The sequence below is a fragment of the Ziziphus jujuba genome, chromosome 1, assembly GCF_031755915.1.
Source record: "Ziziphus jujuba cultivar Dongzao chromosome 1, ASM3175591v1".
NCBI lineage: Eukaryota > Viridiplantae > Streptophyta > Magnoliopsida > Rosales > Rhamnaceae > Ziziphus > Ziziphus jujuba.
The window spans coordinates 2,446,264-2,462,646 of NC_083379.1; the positions used below are offsets into that span (position 1 = coordinate 2,446,264).

The 16,383-nt window shown below is 31.8% G+C and overlaps 1 protein-coding gene and 1 long non-coding RNA gene across 4 annotated transcripts; one reads left to right on the forward strand and one right to left on the reverse strand.

Moving 5' to 3' along the window:
• The first annotated feature begins 1,078 nt into the window (after positions 1–1,078).
• On the forward strand, positions 1,079–1,869 carry LOC132800477 (uncharacterized). Its single transcript, XR_009635601.1, has 2 exons — positions 1,079–1,142; positions 1,308–1,869. It is a non-coding gene; the product is annotated as an uncharacterized LOC132800477 (long non-coding RNA).
• Positions 1,870–2,229: 360 nt separating this feature from the next.
• LOC107426842 (sodium transporter HKT1) lies at positions 2,230–6,078 on the reverse strand. Of its 3 annotated transcripts, none has more exons than XM_048472319.2 (3): positions 4,717–6,078; positions 3,169–3,399; positions 2,230–2,608 (listed from the first exon to the last, which is right to left on the reverse strand). In XM_048472319.2, exons 1-3 carry the CDS (start codon positions 5,919–5,921, stop codon positions 2,410–2,412), a joined length of 1,635 nt encoding a protein of 544 aa, XP_048328276.2. In that variant the 5' UTR covers positions 5,922–6,078; the 3' UTR covers positions 2,230–2,409. The 3 variants fall into 3 exon arrangements, with proteins under 3 accessions (XP_048328276.2, XP_048328277.2, XP_060672352.1); XM_060816369.1 differs by having other exon boundaries at positions 2,476–2,608; positions 3,291–3,399; XM_048472320.2 differs by lacking the exon at positions 3,169–3,399 and having other exon boundaries at positions 4,717–6,077.
• Positions 6,079–16,383: the final 10,305 nt, after the last annotated feature.

The following is a 16,383-nucleotide window of genomic DNA, read 5'->3' on the forward strand; positions in this document are numbered from 1 at the left end:
TTGGTTCGCTATTTATTATTTTGAAGTGTTGTGAATTTGTGAAATAAATTATAGTAAGATGGGAGGGATAAGATGGTGCTAGAAGTATGTTTTCTATACAGAACATTTTGTGGTAAGTCTTACCCTTAGTGGAGATGCTGTCGAATTTTCCATTGGAAGGTTCGGTGATGTTTTTCTGGGATCAGGGCTTGTCTAGGATTTCGATGAGGGATATTGGACGGGTTTTGACAATAATAATAGTAATACAATGGTAAAAGTGCAAAAAATGGTAGAATTTGAGGCCTTTTTTGCACTTTCACCCAAAATCAATGAAATTCACTCATTTGTTGAGGTCCAGAGTGACTCGAGGTGATCATATTCTCATGGGGAACCCTTTTATGGTGGCTTCAACAACTAGAGAAGGGTGCAGCATGGATTTTTTTTTTTTTTTTTTGTGGGAAAGAAACTGTCTCTGCAAGGTGACAATGGAATCTTTTATTTTATTTTATGATTTCCAAGTTGGTTCTTGTTAATTGGGAAAATGCTTTAAGAAGTTAAAAAAAGTTAAATCCATATAGCTATTTTTTTATTTATTTTTATTTTTTTGTTTCCTACTTGGAGCTAAATTTTCCCATATCAAAAGAGAAGTCTTTTGAGCTTTGGGCACTAACACCTTTTGACTTAAAAACTCAACCACACAAGCAGAGTGAAATTTTGTTACAATTACTATTGGTCTAGGACTAAGAGTGAAATTGATATTCACATTTTATGCAATATGGGTGTTTATGTGTCATCTTAATTACTATCAATTTTGGCAGATTGTTTGTTAAATTCCTTTTTGAGATGTTTGCTTTCAAAAGGGGATTTCAAAGAGTTGATTTTTGGTTTGTCTTGAAAGTGAGAGTTTAAGGGAGACTTAATATTGTATAATTTCGGGTTTGCTTAAGATATGTTAATAGATTATTGAGTGGTGATATAAATTATATGTGTGCAATATAACCTGATTTAGTAGACTAGTGGGATTGTGTTGTTATTTATTTTAAAATTTATGCTTCTTAGAGGAAATTTGATATGCGTTTCTTTACTTGTTTCACATAGCAGGTTTGATATCTGTACAGAGAGTCCGGTTAGATTTGTTGCAACTCTGTGGATGATTCTTTTTAGTATGTTTCCTTATCCTTCTATTTACTACTATATTTTTGGTTAATTGTGTAACTTGAGGATCTATTTGTTTGAGTTTGAGGTCTTGACATGGAGGCTACAATTCAATTTTTTTTCTTGAACTTATTTGTTATTTGTTGTATAATGAGGGGTTTATTTTCTGTGAGATCTCACATCGGTTGGAAAGGAGAACGAAATATACCTTGAAAAGAGTGTGGATACCTTTCCCTTGAGACATGTTTTAACAAAACCGTGCAGGCTGGGCTCAAAGCGGATAATATATCTTGCGAGTGGACTGGGTTGTTACAGTTGGTATCAGAGCCAGATTCGGATAGGTGTGCTAGCAAGGATGCTGGGCCCCAAGGGGGGTGGATTGTGAGATCCCACATCAGTCGAAAAAGGGAATGAAGCATACCTTAAAAGAGGATGTGGATACCTTTCCCTTGAGACGCATTTTGACAAAACCTTACGGGCTGGACTTAAAGCGGACAATATCTCATGCGGGTAGACTGGGCTATTATATTTTCTATCTTATCTTGAAATGGAAAAGTAAAAAAATTCGTTGTACTTAAATAGAGGATTCTTGAATTCCAATGAAATTGTTTTCTAAGTGAACTAGTAAATGTAGTTAATTTTTAATTTAGTCTAAGATCACTGCACTTAATTATGTAATTCTCTCATGTCCTACAAATACTTTTTCCTTTTTCCTATGTTGCTTACTTTTCTCACCTTTTCTCTTGGTAACAATTCTCACTCTCTCCAAAAAAAAAAAAAAAAAAAAAAAAAAAAAAACTTATTCTCCCCTTGTTCGATCCCACATGTTCTTATCAGTTTTATTTTCTATACTTTGAAACTCAACCTTAATTACATCTACATTCTTCTTTATGTTTCATTGTCATACTTAAGGGCTTGAAACCTATTGTAGCAGAGCATTCAATAATTCACATTCTTACTACGTTTTACCTACTGTTGTAGCCTATTCGTTCTTTTACTGAAATTCCCTCTATGGTTTACATTTCTTACTTCATTAGTATTTTTTTAAAGGCTTCATAGGTTCACTTTGCAAATATCTTACAGAATTTGCCTGAAGTCAACAAATGCTATTGCATTCCATCTCAATGATATCACAGCTTAAAAGTAAACTTATATTGGCATTGATATCGTACAGACATACTCTCGTCCTGTGTATAAGTTTTACAAGACTTTTCTCCTATGAACAAAATTAAGATAGACTACATTTGCCAAAAACCAAAAGAAGATTAAGATCTTTCATGATAGTACCCAAGCTTTACCCCCTTGCAAGGTGAACTTCTTTAGCCTTCCAAAAAACATCACAAGAATGAGAATAGACTTTCCCTTTGCACTCCACCTACCAACAAAGCCATACCATTTGTCTATGCAATCACTCTCAGGTTCCAATTGTCGTTTGCAGCTGTAACCGGTTGAAAACCCAACATTTCCATATGCACTGCAACATCAAGATACAGTTCTTACATATAAAATGATAAAATTAAACTAAAAAAATAATAATAATAAGGAAAATAAAAAGATTATCTGAATATTGGAAAATTTCGATTTATGAAAATCATCGAATTCTTGTACTTGGTATAATTTTAGAATAAGATGTAATAAATTGACTACCATATTACCATTTGTTTGCTTTACTGTCAGATCTCTACTCTGTTTGGTTCAATTATGAAGTAGGAGAGCTGAAGTCTGCAATAATATTGATATTTACATCTTCACTTTTCTTAGTATTTATTTGTACCACGTTTTTTTTTTTTTTTGTTTTTTTTTTGGTCCAACACAGAAAATAATTTTTCCAGATTTGCGTTAAGAATCTTAGGTTTAGGTGAGTTAAGTAGTATTTTAACATGACTTTTTGATATCATTAAGTAGTATTTTTGTTGCAATCTTTTATTCTTCAAACTATGACGTATGTCTCATTTTGTGGAATATGCAATCAAATGCATATGAATGTCTTTAAGCTGGAATACTAGTCGAAGAGAAATTATAAGAGAAACTTACCTTACTACTTCAATGACGATGTTCAATACGTTAAAATTGAGTGGATCTTTCTTCATCTTTGCTCTCTCTGTGAGACAGATAAGTATTACAAAGATGACTATATAAGAGAGAGGTGAGAATACCTTACACTCAACGAAAGTTTTCCACCCTGTGGCATAGTGGTTTTGTTTTCTGTTTTTCGATAACTTTTGATCCTTTGTGCTAAAAAATGATGTATGTGGTGGGAGATACCTAGAAAAGATAAAACACCGGTTGATCACATAGTTATGCTAAACTATTATAACTTTTTTTCCTGGTAAATATTCTATTATGACTCATTGACTCCAGCTAACTAGTTATGAACTAATATTATAATGATATATATATATATATATTATATAAAAGGTTTGGCAAAACTAATGCAATGTCATTATGATGATTCAACTCAATGAATGAATTCGTCAAAATCAATGTATTAACTGTTAATTGGTTTTTGTGTAATGAACAAATTTTGTGCACATGGTACAAACCACTTTTTGTGCCGAAAATTCTGAAATTATTATAATATATGACCTTTTTTTTTTTTAATACTTTTTTTTTTCTGTTTTTTAGTAATAATTCTGACTTTTTCTGTTGAAGCCGGAAAGCGATTGATAAGTAGATAATATTATTAATGGAACCTTCTGTTGAAGCCAGAAGGCGATTGATAAGTAGATAATATTATTAATGGAACCTTATAGCATGAAATATATTTACAATATAAACATTTAATAATATCAACATTTGTTCGGTTTTGTTTTTTGCCCATGTTGCTGAACCTCTAAGATTAAGATTGTCAGTGATGCCATAGTGATGTTAATGAACCTTATCAAAATTACAAAATATAGAGATTTGATAAAAAAATTGGGAGGAGAAAATCCAGAAGGAAATATAAAAAGTACATGGTCCCCTATCGCATAACCAAAATATCAATAGCACACGTACATATAATATAACGATGATAGAGAAAGTCCACTTGCCTCTTTCTCCCTCAAAGATCAATTCAAATAAAAATATACACAACTTTATCGTATGTATATACAATATGAAATCGTGGCTAAGATTATTCATAATTTCATATTTTCTTTTAACTTATATATGTATGCACACACATAAGGGAGGATAGAACCTGATTCTAGCATATAACTAGGCACTTGGGTCAAAAGCAATTGGACACCACACATGAAGATTATTCTCTAGGACCGTACCTTTCCAAACTTTGCTAGTGGCACATAAAAATTTTAGTCACGCTTTGGTATCTTTACCTACAATAATTGTGTTTTATATGTAGAATACTATTATCCATATCGAACTGTGAAACTTAACAAAAGGCTATATCTATTATATTATATTCTGATGCATTAAAAATTAAGAACCCCCCTAGTTTACGGGTGAATTTCACTGTTCAAATTAGATAAAAATACTAAATTTTGTTATCCTTATATTTAAAATCATGTATACGTGCACTATATGGACTAGATATTTATACATGTATGAGCAATGCGTATAGGTAACTTATAAGGAACTTACATCATTACAACGAAGAGCACCAAAATAGCTGAAGTAATAGTGGAGAGATCGAAGACCGATTCGCCTGTATGTCTCGAATTCGTTATCTCAAACAATGAAGCCATGAATTTCTGGTAAGGATTCAGACCGTCCATGATTTCCGAGTTCCATTCCAGAGCACAGAACAGTACGAACTGCACTAACATGAAACCGAACACGGTCACTGCAAGAAGAGAAGAATGAACAGCAGATAGCAAAGAACTATATCCCATCTCTTCGTAGTTTCTCAACATGTAATCGAACTCAATTCTCTTTGTTGTTTTCCACAAAAGCCATATCGAAAACCGAAGGCAACTTGGATACAAAGTGTTACCAAGAAGGATTTGAGGAATTAGGATAAGCAAAAGCCCTGAATTCTTCTTGAAAACGATCATGTTTTCGTTGGTGGGGACGAAACCGCAGTTTGCGAAGGTAGATACTGTTGTAAAGGCTGCAAATGTTGGTATTTCGATGGCTTTGTTTTTGAGAACTCGATTAGCAGATGGAACCAAGGTTGTATACATGGTAACCAAAATATAACCCAATTTATGGACCACCAGAAGATAACCGAAAACCACATAGCCTAAACATTTGATAGAATTGTACTCGGTAGATCTGTCTTTGGGCGTGGAATCTTCGTTTTCATCTTGGATTTCATCTAGATTCTCATCCTTAATCCTTTGATAACCACCACTACTTTTGGTGAGCTTGAATCTTGAGAGTTGGATTCCGAGCATGGAAACGAAAACCTCACCACCTGTTAACATCAAAATGGTTATGATAACAAGCTGTGTGTTGGAGAAGACCTCCATTTCTACCGTTCCCATGCTCGAAACCGTGGTGGAAGACACGGATGTGAAGAAAAGATCAAGGTCTTTGGGTTTCAAAGAAGTTCTTGGTTTGGTGATTTTGAGAGCCACATAACCAAAAAAAGATAAGATTACAAAATAGGCAAGTTGGATCCAAAAAGGATTGAGTTCAAAGACTAAGAGGCGAAAAAACAAACTAATTAGACCCTTTATGGACTGGCGAAGACGAGCTATTTTGTTGCATGAAATAGAACTCTCAAGGTCATTGCTACAAATTAAACTAGTATCAAGGTTGTTGATGTTCATCTTTATTTCTCTCTTTCTCACAAATGAAAAAACAAAAATGGAGGGATAATGTGTGCTGTTGAAGTGGCACATGGGCGTTTCATTGGTAGAGTACTAGATGCCTATCGGTTATGGAGCTTCCCCAGTATAGTGAAGTTTCCTTGTTGATGGTGCTAGATCCTTCGACTTGGAAAGAGATGAGACCTAAAGATGTGCCAACCAAATCAGGGCTCAGTTTTCATACGTAAAATGCAATTACTTTCAATGTGAGATTTTGACTTTTATATATTGTGGTCCTTATTAGGCTGTACCTATATATACCATATAGTATACTTTTTTTTTTTTTTTCCTTTTTTGTCAAAGAACCAACATCGCATACTTTTTTACCAAGAAACCATTATTATACACTTCTGATTAAGGGTGAACCTATAAATTCATTTGTTAGTAAAGAGTTGTAGAGAAATGCCACTAAAACTTACATGTCACATTACTACCTGGTTGAGTAGCCTACAGTTGGACTGGTCTTTTAATGCTCTGATGCTACGCAAAGGGATAAGAACTATTTACAGCAGATATCAATAATGAAACAAGATGCCATAACAGATTCCATAACAAGAGATAGCCTCAAGTCAACTAATCCTTATCAGGTAATAGGTCTTGTTATTACATTAAGAGCAACGCTAGGAAAAAAGGAAAAAAGGAAAAAAGGAAAAAAAAAAAAAAAAAAAAAAAAAAAAAAAACTCCCAATATGTTTACCATGATGATGTGGTTGGAAATATATGTTTATTTTATTAGTTGAAAAATTAATATAATATAAAATTTAAATAAGTAAATTTTTAAAAAGATAAATATAAATTAATTAAATAATGACATACAATTATTTAGTAAACAATTAAATAGTAACACTTAATCACTTAATAAACATGCTTATCGATTTGTACCTCTAGCATTAATCTTACATTAAAGGCCAGTGATTTTTGCTGCTTTTTGGATCAGCAATAACTTGAGTTGGAAACTCCTATCTATAATTAAAAAAACAATAACAAGAAAAAGGATATAGGATAATTTACATATATATGCTATTTTCTTTGCTGTTTATTAATTGCTTTGCGAGCGAAGGTTAGTTTTTCATATATAATCCCATCTTCTATAATTTTTTCCTTTAAAATAAAAGGATATAGGATATATAAGAGTTTACAGCGAGGTTTAAAAAATCAAAATTTTTATGAAAATTTTGCAAAAATATTTATATTTTTAAATGGTAAATAAGAAATAGAAACAAATAAAATTTTTAAAACTTCCAACTTTTACAAAATTTTCATCGAAATTTTTATCAAATATTTATCTCAATTCTTTTGCATTTTTATTAAAAAAAATCATGATTTTTATGAAAATTTCTATTAAATTTAATTTTAATGTTTTAAAAAATTAATAAATATTATTGATGTTTAACTGTCTCTTTGCTCATTATTTTTTTATCTTAATAAATTTAATATTTCTATAAATATTATATAGTAAATATAAATTATAATAGCCAAATGCATATGAAATAATTAATAAATATTATATTATAAATATTATTAAATAGATAAATATTATAAAAATGCTTAGAAAATATATTATTTGCAAATGTAGTCAAATGAATTGATGAAATATTTATGGAATATTATCAAGTAATAACTCGTGGTATTGTTTTGAACTCCACCATCAAATAATAATAATTTTTTATATAATCAACCAATTTTATATAATGAGTATAACAATACTGGCTATATTTAATATAAGATCCATATTGTTAATATATTAACAATTACATGCTAAATTATCAAATATATACAACTTTTAATAATTACTTCTTATAATTTACATTTTAACATAAGGATGAGAAGAGATCAATAATTTTCATTCACCAGGAATTTTATATGGTTTTGAAATGACATTATATGATATATTAATTGTAATTATTATTTTATAAATCTTAATTAATAAATATTTTTATCAAATATGTATTTTTTTATATTTTTTATTAAAAATAATATATTTATAACCATTAATGTTTACCATATATTATTAACTAACATAATTATACAATTTATTTAATATTTTCCACAATTTTATATAGTAAATTTGATAATTAATTGATAAGGAAAAAGATATAGCTGTGTGATTGGAGAGTAAGAAAATTGGAAAAAAAAAAAAATGAATGATGGAGGCGGTTGGGATTTCCACCTTAAAACCTTATCCATGAGTACCAAAGACTCCAAATATCATTACTGATCAAGCTTATGATCCCTCTCTTCTATAATCTGTGAATCTCTCTTTCACACTAGCTTTGTATATGGTTCCTGATTGTTAGCTAAGACAACGAAAACTCAAATAAGAATACCAATAATAAAAGGAAAAGCTTAATAGTCAATAGGAGCTATCTAGAACAAGCTATGTGCACAATTACCTATTAGGAAATCGAGGTATAGGATATACAATTGCAGCTGAAGTAGAACTTATACAAGTAAGAAAATTTGTGTGTAAAAATATTCAAATAAAATACATACAAAATAATTGGAAAGTGTAGAAGGACTTTGTTATAGCAAAGGAATATAATAATTTCTTTCTAAGATAAGAAGAGCACAATTGACAATACTCTCTCTCTTATAATATAAGAAAAACACACATTCTCACTAACAAAGGAAAGACACAAATATTTAGGAAAAAATACCCTTTATCATTCTCTCTCTAATACTTTCCTCTTTCTCTTTGTTTTCTATATTTTTCTCACACCAAAATGGAATCAATCTTCTAAAATGAGATGCACATATATATATATATATATATAAGTGTGTAGGGCGGTAGAAAGAGGCAGTGGAATAGTTCAAATTGAAACTGAACTCTCATGCAAGCTGTCAAAAGTTGATGCTTGCTGTCATTTCACTTCCTTGGTCAAATAAAGTGGCTTAAAGGATAAAAATGGCTTATTACCGCCTTAGTGAAGAGAGGAGGAAAGTTACTGCCTATATGTGAATGCAATAAATCCCTGTACTGCCAATTTTGATTTTTTCAAAATCATTTATGGCAAAAAATTGGTCTTACATCCACATATCTCCCACTTAAAACCATTTTTGCTATAGCCCTTCTATTCTTTCTATTTGTCGTTCCATTCTCATGCTTGCTTATGTTTCTACTAGGCCAATAGAAGATCTGCACCGCACAAACTTGTCAGTATTAATTGGTTTTGTTAGAACATCTGCCAGGTTGTCTCTAGTATGGATTTTTTGTAGATCTACACTTCCTTCTTCCACTTTTTCACAAACGAAGTGAAATGGAACTCGTATGTGTTTTATCTTCGAGTGGTATGCTGGATTCTTTGTTAAATGCAAAGCATTTTGACTATCACAAAATAGAGCTATCTTCTCTTGTTTGTGTCCAAGCTCCTCCAGTATCATTTGTAACTAGATCACCTCTTTACTGGCTCGCGAAGTTGCAATATATTTTGCCTCTGTTGTAGAGGTAGCCACGATAGGCTATAGTTTTGAAACCCAGCTTAAAGTTCCTCCAGCAAGGGTAAACACATATCTCGTGGTAGACTAGCTTTTGTCAAGATCACCTGCATAATCTGAATCAACTTGGCCTTTGATAGTAAAGTTTGATCCTTCATAACATAACATAGCATTTGAGGTACCCTTCACATATCTTAGAATCCTCTTCACAACATTCCAATGCTCTCTACCAGGATTTTCCATGTACTGATTAACCGCTCCCACTACTTGTGCAATGTTTGTTCTTGTGCATACTATAGCGAATATTAAACTATCCACTGCTAATGCATACGATACTTAAGACATTTCCATCCTCTCTTTCTCGTTGTTAGGACTCATACTTAAGGATAACTTGAAATTAATAAGAAGAGGGGTAAGAATTGGCTTACAATTTTGCATGTTGAAACGCTGCAAATTTTTCTTCACGTAATTCTTATGAGAAAGCCAAATCTTCCTATTATTTCTGTCTTGGTAAATTTGCATCCCTAGAATCTTGGTTGCCGGTATCAAGTCTTTCATTTCAAACTGCCCAGTCAACTGTGCCTTCAAATCTTTAATGTGATCTATGTTGGGGCCTGCTACCAACATGTCGTCAACATACAATAACAAAATAATGAAATCACCATCACCAAATCTCTTGTAGTAAGCACAAGGATCTGAACTAAGTCTGTTGTATCCAAGGCTCATGATGAAGGAATCAAATCTCTTATACCAACATCATAGTGCCTGTTTGAAACCGTATAAAAATTTGTTCAATTTGCAAACCAAGTTCTCCTTTCCTTTTTCTTCAAAACCTTCTAGTTGGAGCATATAAATCTCTTCGTCAAGTTTTCCATGAAGAAATGTAGTTTTCACATCCAACTGCTTTAAATACAAGTCAAATGTAGCACACATCGCCAGGACCATGTGAACTATTGTAAGTTGAACAACAGGAGAAAATATCTCATTGAAATCAATACCTTCTTTCTGAGCAAATCATTTCACCACCAATCTAGCATGATACCTCTCCACTTAGTTATTGCTATCCTGTTTGATCTTATAAACCATTTGTTGCCGATAGCTTTTCTTCCTTGTGGTAGTGGAACAAGATCCCATGTCTTATTTTTATGGAGAGCTTCAATTTCTTCTTGCATTGCTACCATCCACAGAAAAGCTTCTGGGCTTTTTGTAGTCTCTTGAAAGTTGATGGCTCTCCATCTTCTGTTAGAAGGCATTATGCAACATTACCCTCCATAATGTATTCTGAGTGCCAAACTGGTTCTCTTTTCTCCCTAGTTAACCGTCAAAGTTAAATATCACATCTCTGCTTATTATCACTTTGTGGGTAATGGGATCCCAAAAGCACTATCCCTTAACTCCATCAGCATACCCTAAGAGAATACATTTTCTGGACTTTAGATCCAATTTTGATGTTTCTTGGACATTGTACATAACAAAAACAGGACTTCCAAATGTATGTAAGCAAGAATAATTAGCTGGCTTACCTATCCACATCTATATTGGCGTTTTCAGATCAATTGCGGTTGATGGTAACCGATTGATCACATAATAGGCGGTCTTGACTACTTTTGCCCAAAATGAGTTGGCCATTCCTGCAATTCTCAACATCGCTCTTGCCTGTTCCAATAAAGTTCTGTTCATCCGCTCTGCTATTCTATTTTGCTATGGAGTGTACGCCACCATGAACTGCCTCTTGACACTTTCTTGTTGATAGAAGTTATCAAATTTTTCACCATTATATTCTCCTCTATTGTCTGTCCTCAAACACTTTATCTTCTTCTCAGATTCAAGTTCCACCCACACTTTGAATATTTTGAAAACTGGAAATACATCCACTTTTCTTTTGATTGGATACACCCAACATCTCCTGAAGTAATCATCAATAAAAGATACAAAGTATCTTGCACCTCCTAGGGATGGAACTGGTGCTTGCCAAACATCAAGTGGATCGGCTTTAAGATAGCTTTTCTTCTAGCATTAAAGCTGCTAAACGTTAACCTGTGCTGTTGACTAATAACATAATGCTCACAAAATGGTAATGAAACTTTTTTTAGTCTTGGAAGAAGCTTTTGTTCAGCAAGAATTTTCAAACCTCGTTCCAACATGTAACCAAGCTTATGGTGCCACATCATCGTTGATTCTTCTGCAGAGCTTGTCAATACTGTAGATGCTTCTCCTTTAAGCATGTACATATTTGTAGCTATCTTTTCCGCTTTCATCACCACAAGCGTGCCTTTAACTATTTTCATGATAAGATGGGTTTTGCATCCATTATTATCTAACTATCCTAAAGACAATAGATTTTTCTTTAGGCCTTTCACGTGTCATACCTTCTAGATGGTACGAACTATGTTATCATACATCTTCAGTTTGATGGTACCAATACTAGTGATCTCCAAGGCATGATCATCACCTATGAACACAGATCCTCCTAAGATAGGTTCATATTGGTGAAACCATTCTCTCCGAGGGGTCATATGCCATGTTGCTCCTGAGTCCATAAGCCAGATATCAGCGAATTTTCTTCCGTCTTTAGTAACTATTGTTGCTTCGTTGTATAAAATTTCATCATCATCCAAAGTACTTACCACACAACCTTGAACTTTTGATGACTTAGCACATTTTCTTTTGGCTTCTTCATTCTTCTTAAAATGCCAACGCTCCCTTTTGTAGTGCCCTTTCTTGCCACAGTAATGACATTTGACATTCTTCTTACTTCTGGATTTTGATCTATTTTGATTTTGACTCCCACTGGGACCACATTCCGTTGATCTCCCTCTCGTCGTTGTCAAAGCTTCAACTTGTTATGAGCTTCCCGGTTTGTCTTATTTGCTTTTGTGCCGACTTTCTTCTTCAAGAACCGCAGCTGCAATATCATCGGAGACTAAAATTTCTAAGTTGTTGGTTATGTTGACAATGAGTTGATCATACAAATTAGATGGACTTTGAAGCAGAATTTCAGCACGTTCACCGGTATTGATGTTATAACCCGTTGCTGTGAGCTGTGAAAATAAAATATTGAGGGTGTTGATGTAGTCAGTTATCGTAGTCGACTCCATTAAACATTCTCTTTAAGAAAATTTGGTTGTGTAGTGATTTAGCCTTGTACAATTTTGTGAGAGTGTCCCAAATTTCTATTGCCATCTTTTTCTCCGCCACGCTTGATAATACTTCGTCGGCTAGTGCTAGATGCAGATTAGCAATAGCATTGCCATCCATCTCGTTCCACTTGTCATCGCCAAGGAACTCCGCGGTCCTTTCTTTAATTGCCACCAAGCAGTTTTCTTTTCTTAAAACTACTTTTATTCTCATTTTCCACAATGATAAATTATTTCCATTAAATTTTTCTATTTCATACTTCACCGCCATTGTTGCAAATACCTATGAACCAGACTCTGATATAACTATTAGAAAATCAAGATATAGGATACACAATTGCAGCTGAGGTAGAACTTATACAATTAAGAAATTTATGTGTAATAATATTCAGATAAAATACATATAAAATAATTGACAAATACAATTAAGAAATTTATGTGTAATAATATTCAGATAAAATATATATAAAATAATTGACAATTGTATAAGGATTATACTATAGCAAAATAATATAATAATTTTTCTCTAAAATAAGGATAACACAATTGATAATACTTTCTCTCTTATAATAGGAGAAAAACACACATTTTCACTAATAAAGAAAAAATACAAATATTTAAGAGAAAATACCATTTATAATTCTCTCTCTAATACTCTCCTCTTTCTCCGTGTTTTTTATATTTTTCTCACACCAAATGGAATCAATTTTCTTCTAAAATGAGATGCACATATACATAAGTGTGTAAGGCGGTAGAAAGAGGCGTGGAATAGTTCAAATTAAAATTGAACTCTCATGCAAGCTATTAACAGTTGATGCTTGTTGTCATTTCACTTCCTTGGTCAAATAAAATGACTTAAAAGGATAAAAATGGCTTATTACGGCCTTAGTGAAGAGAGGAGGAAAGTTACTGCCTATATGTGAATGGAATAAATCCTTGCACTGCCAATTTTGACTTTGTCAAAATCATTTATGGCCAAAAAGTGGTTTTACCTCTACATGCCTACGTGTAACTCTCATCCACAACTCTTTAGGCAACTTCCAGGAAGCATCCTTTTTTTATACATTTTATTATTTTATCAATTAATGTTAGAATCTCTAGAGCAGTAATATAAATAAACATCTTAAAGGAATGAACAGTAAGCACAGACATCGATTCCATCATTGCGGGGCACAATATATTTCTCTATTTTCAAAAGTTTCACCGATCAACGAAATATATATATATATATATATATATTGTTTCAAACAGTAAAAAATAAAAGGAAAGAAAGAAAAACGTGAAGCAAATTTCGAAAATTGATTATCCAGTAAAAAAATAAACATCACATATATGTATGTAACTTTATCAGATTCTGTTATGTGTATGATTGTTATAATTTGGTGATCCAAGAGGCTCTGTGAATCGTGTAATTGTCTAGAGAGAAGATGGAAATAACGACGTGAAGAAACGGTGTTTGCCCTTTGTTTGTTATCGTTTGTTCTGTTGCAACTTTAGATAGAAATAGTAAAAGGAACTAATAGAAAAAGGTTAAATCAAGTTTTGGCTGCATAATGTAGAAAAATAAATAAATAAAATGCAAAATACAAAATGTTATATAATTTAAGAATGCATTGATGATAATATTTTTTTATTCAACAGCGGAGATGATTACCATACATAGATATAGCACCCGTATGGTAGTGGTCTTCTTTTTTCAAAAATAATGAAAGTGGGATTTGTAACTTTTGTATATTGCCTTATTCAGAAGAAAAATTAAAGAAAAGCAAGTCTTATTCAGTCGAATCTAGTACCATATTATATATTTTGTGTGTGTTTTTTTCACTAGCCAATTTATGGGTTATAGAAAATATTCTGGCGCTAAGCTGGAAATGGTAAAATTTATAACTAATATAGGACTCTAGTGGAAACCAGCTTGGCAAATACCAATTTAGATAAGCTTTGACAGAAAAATGAAATTGTAGATCAAAATTTCATAATTGTAAATCAATATACATTTTTTTAAGAAAATATACAAAAACAAATTTAATATTTCTAAATATATAGATATATAAAAAAACAAAAAATATATAAATATATATGATATGTTATAAGATAATATATAAGTATTTAATATGTTATAAAATTTTCGAATAGTAAAGTGATAAATTATTGTGTTTTTATCAATAAATTAAAATATTTAAATAAGTATATATTAGTAATTATGAAACAAATGAAATAAACTAAATTGTAAGGGCATTTAAATCATTTGATAATGTCATGGAAGAGAGAAAATTTTTTGAACAAAAATTATCAAGTAAAGAATATTTGTCAAATGTTCACAACCACAAGATATTTTTTTAAGGGTAAATAACAGTGGTATATATGATACTAACCTTTTAGTAAAAATCAATTCAAATGGCAATGCGAGTTAAATTAGAAGAAAGCGAAACAATATAAAGTGACAAATTATATAATATTCGGAAAATATATATATATATATATCAATTTTTTTATTGAAAAAAATAATAAAGAAAATTGCCACTTTATCCAAATTTCGAACCTCGTACATTTTGTAATAACAGTAATACAATGGTAAAAGGGCAAAAACAGGGGTAGAATTTGAGGCCCTTTTTGCACTTTCACCCAAGATCCATGAAATTCGCTCATTTGCTGAGGTCCAGAGTTACTCGAGGTGATCATATTCTCATGGGGAACCCTTTTATGGCGGCTTCAACATCCCGAGAAATGTACGGCACCGATTTTTTATTTTTTTTATTTTCCCCCTACATGGAGCTAAATTTCCCCACATCAAAAAGAGAAGTTTTCTGAGCTTTGGGCATTAACACCTTTTGACTTAAAAACTCAACCACGCAAGCAGAGTGAAATTTTGTTTATTATTATTGGTCTAGGACTAGGAGTGAAATTGATATTCACATTTTATGCAATATGGATGTTTATGTATCTTAATTACTATCAATTTTGGTAGATTGTTTGTTAAATTCCTTTTTGAGCTGTTTGCTTTCCAAAGGGGATTTCAAAGAGCTGATTTTTGGTCTGTCTTGAAAGTGAGAGGTTAAGAGAGCCTTAAGATTGTATAATTCTGAATTTGCTTAAGATATGTTAATAGATTGTTGAGTGGTGATATAAATTATATGTGTGCAATATAAATTAATTTAGTAGACTAGTGGGACTGTGTTGTTATATATTATAAAATATATGCTTCTTAGAGGAAATTCTTCTATCAGGTTTGATTTCTGCATAGAGAGTCCAGTTGGATTCATTACAACTCTGTGGATGATTCTTTTTAGTATGTTTCCTTATCCTTCTATTTACTACTATTTGTTTGGTTAATTGTGTTACTTGAGGATCCATTTGTTTGAGTTTGAGGTGTTGACATGGAGGCTACACTTCATTTTTTTTCTTTTGAACTTAGTTGTTATTTGCTGTACAATGAGGGGTTTATTTTCTATCTTAACTTGAAATGCAAAAGTAAAAAAATTCGTTGTACTTAAATAGAGGATTCTTGAATCGCACTGAAATTGTTATCTAAGTTAACTAGTTAATGTAGTTAATTGTTAATTTAGTCCAAGATTACTACACTTAATTATGTAATTCTCTCATGTCCTTCAAATGCTTTTTCCTTTTTCCTCTGTTGCAACTTTTCTTACCTTTTCAATTGGTAACAATTCTCACTCTCTCTCTAAAAGAAGAAAAAAAAAAAAAAAAAAAAAAACAACCTATTCTCCCCCTTGTTTGATCCCACATGTTCTGATCATTTCTATTTTCTATACTTTCAAACTCAACCTTAATTGCATCTATATTTTTATTTGCGTTTCATTGTCATACTTAAGGGCTTGAAACATGTTGTAGTAGCATTCAGTAATTCGCATTCTTATGTTTGACCAACTTTTGTAACCTAGTCATTCTTTTACTGAAATTCC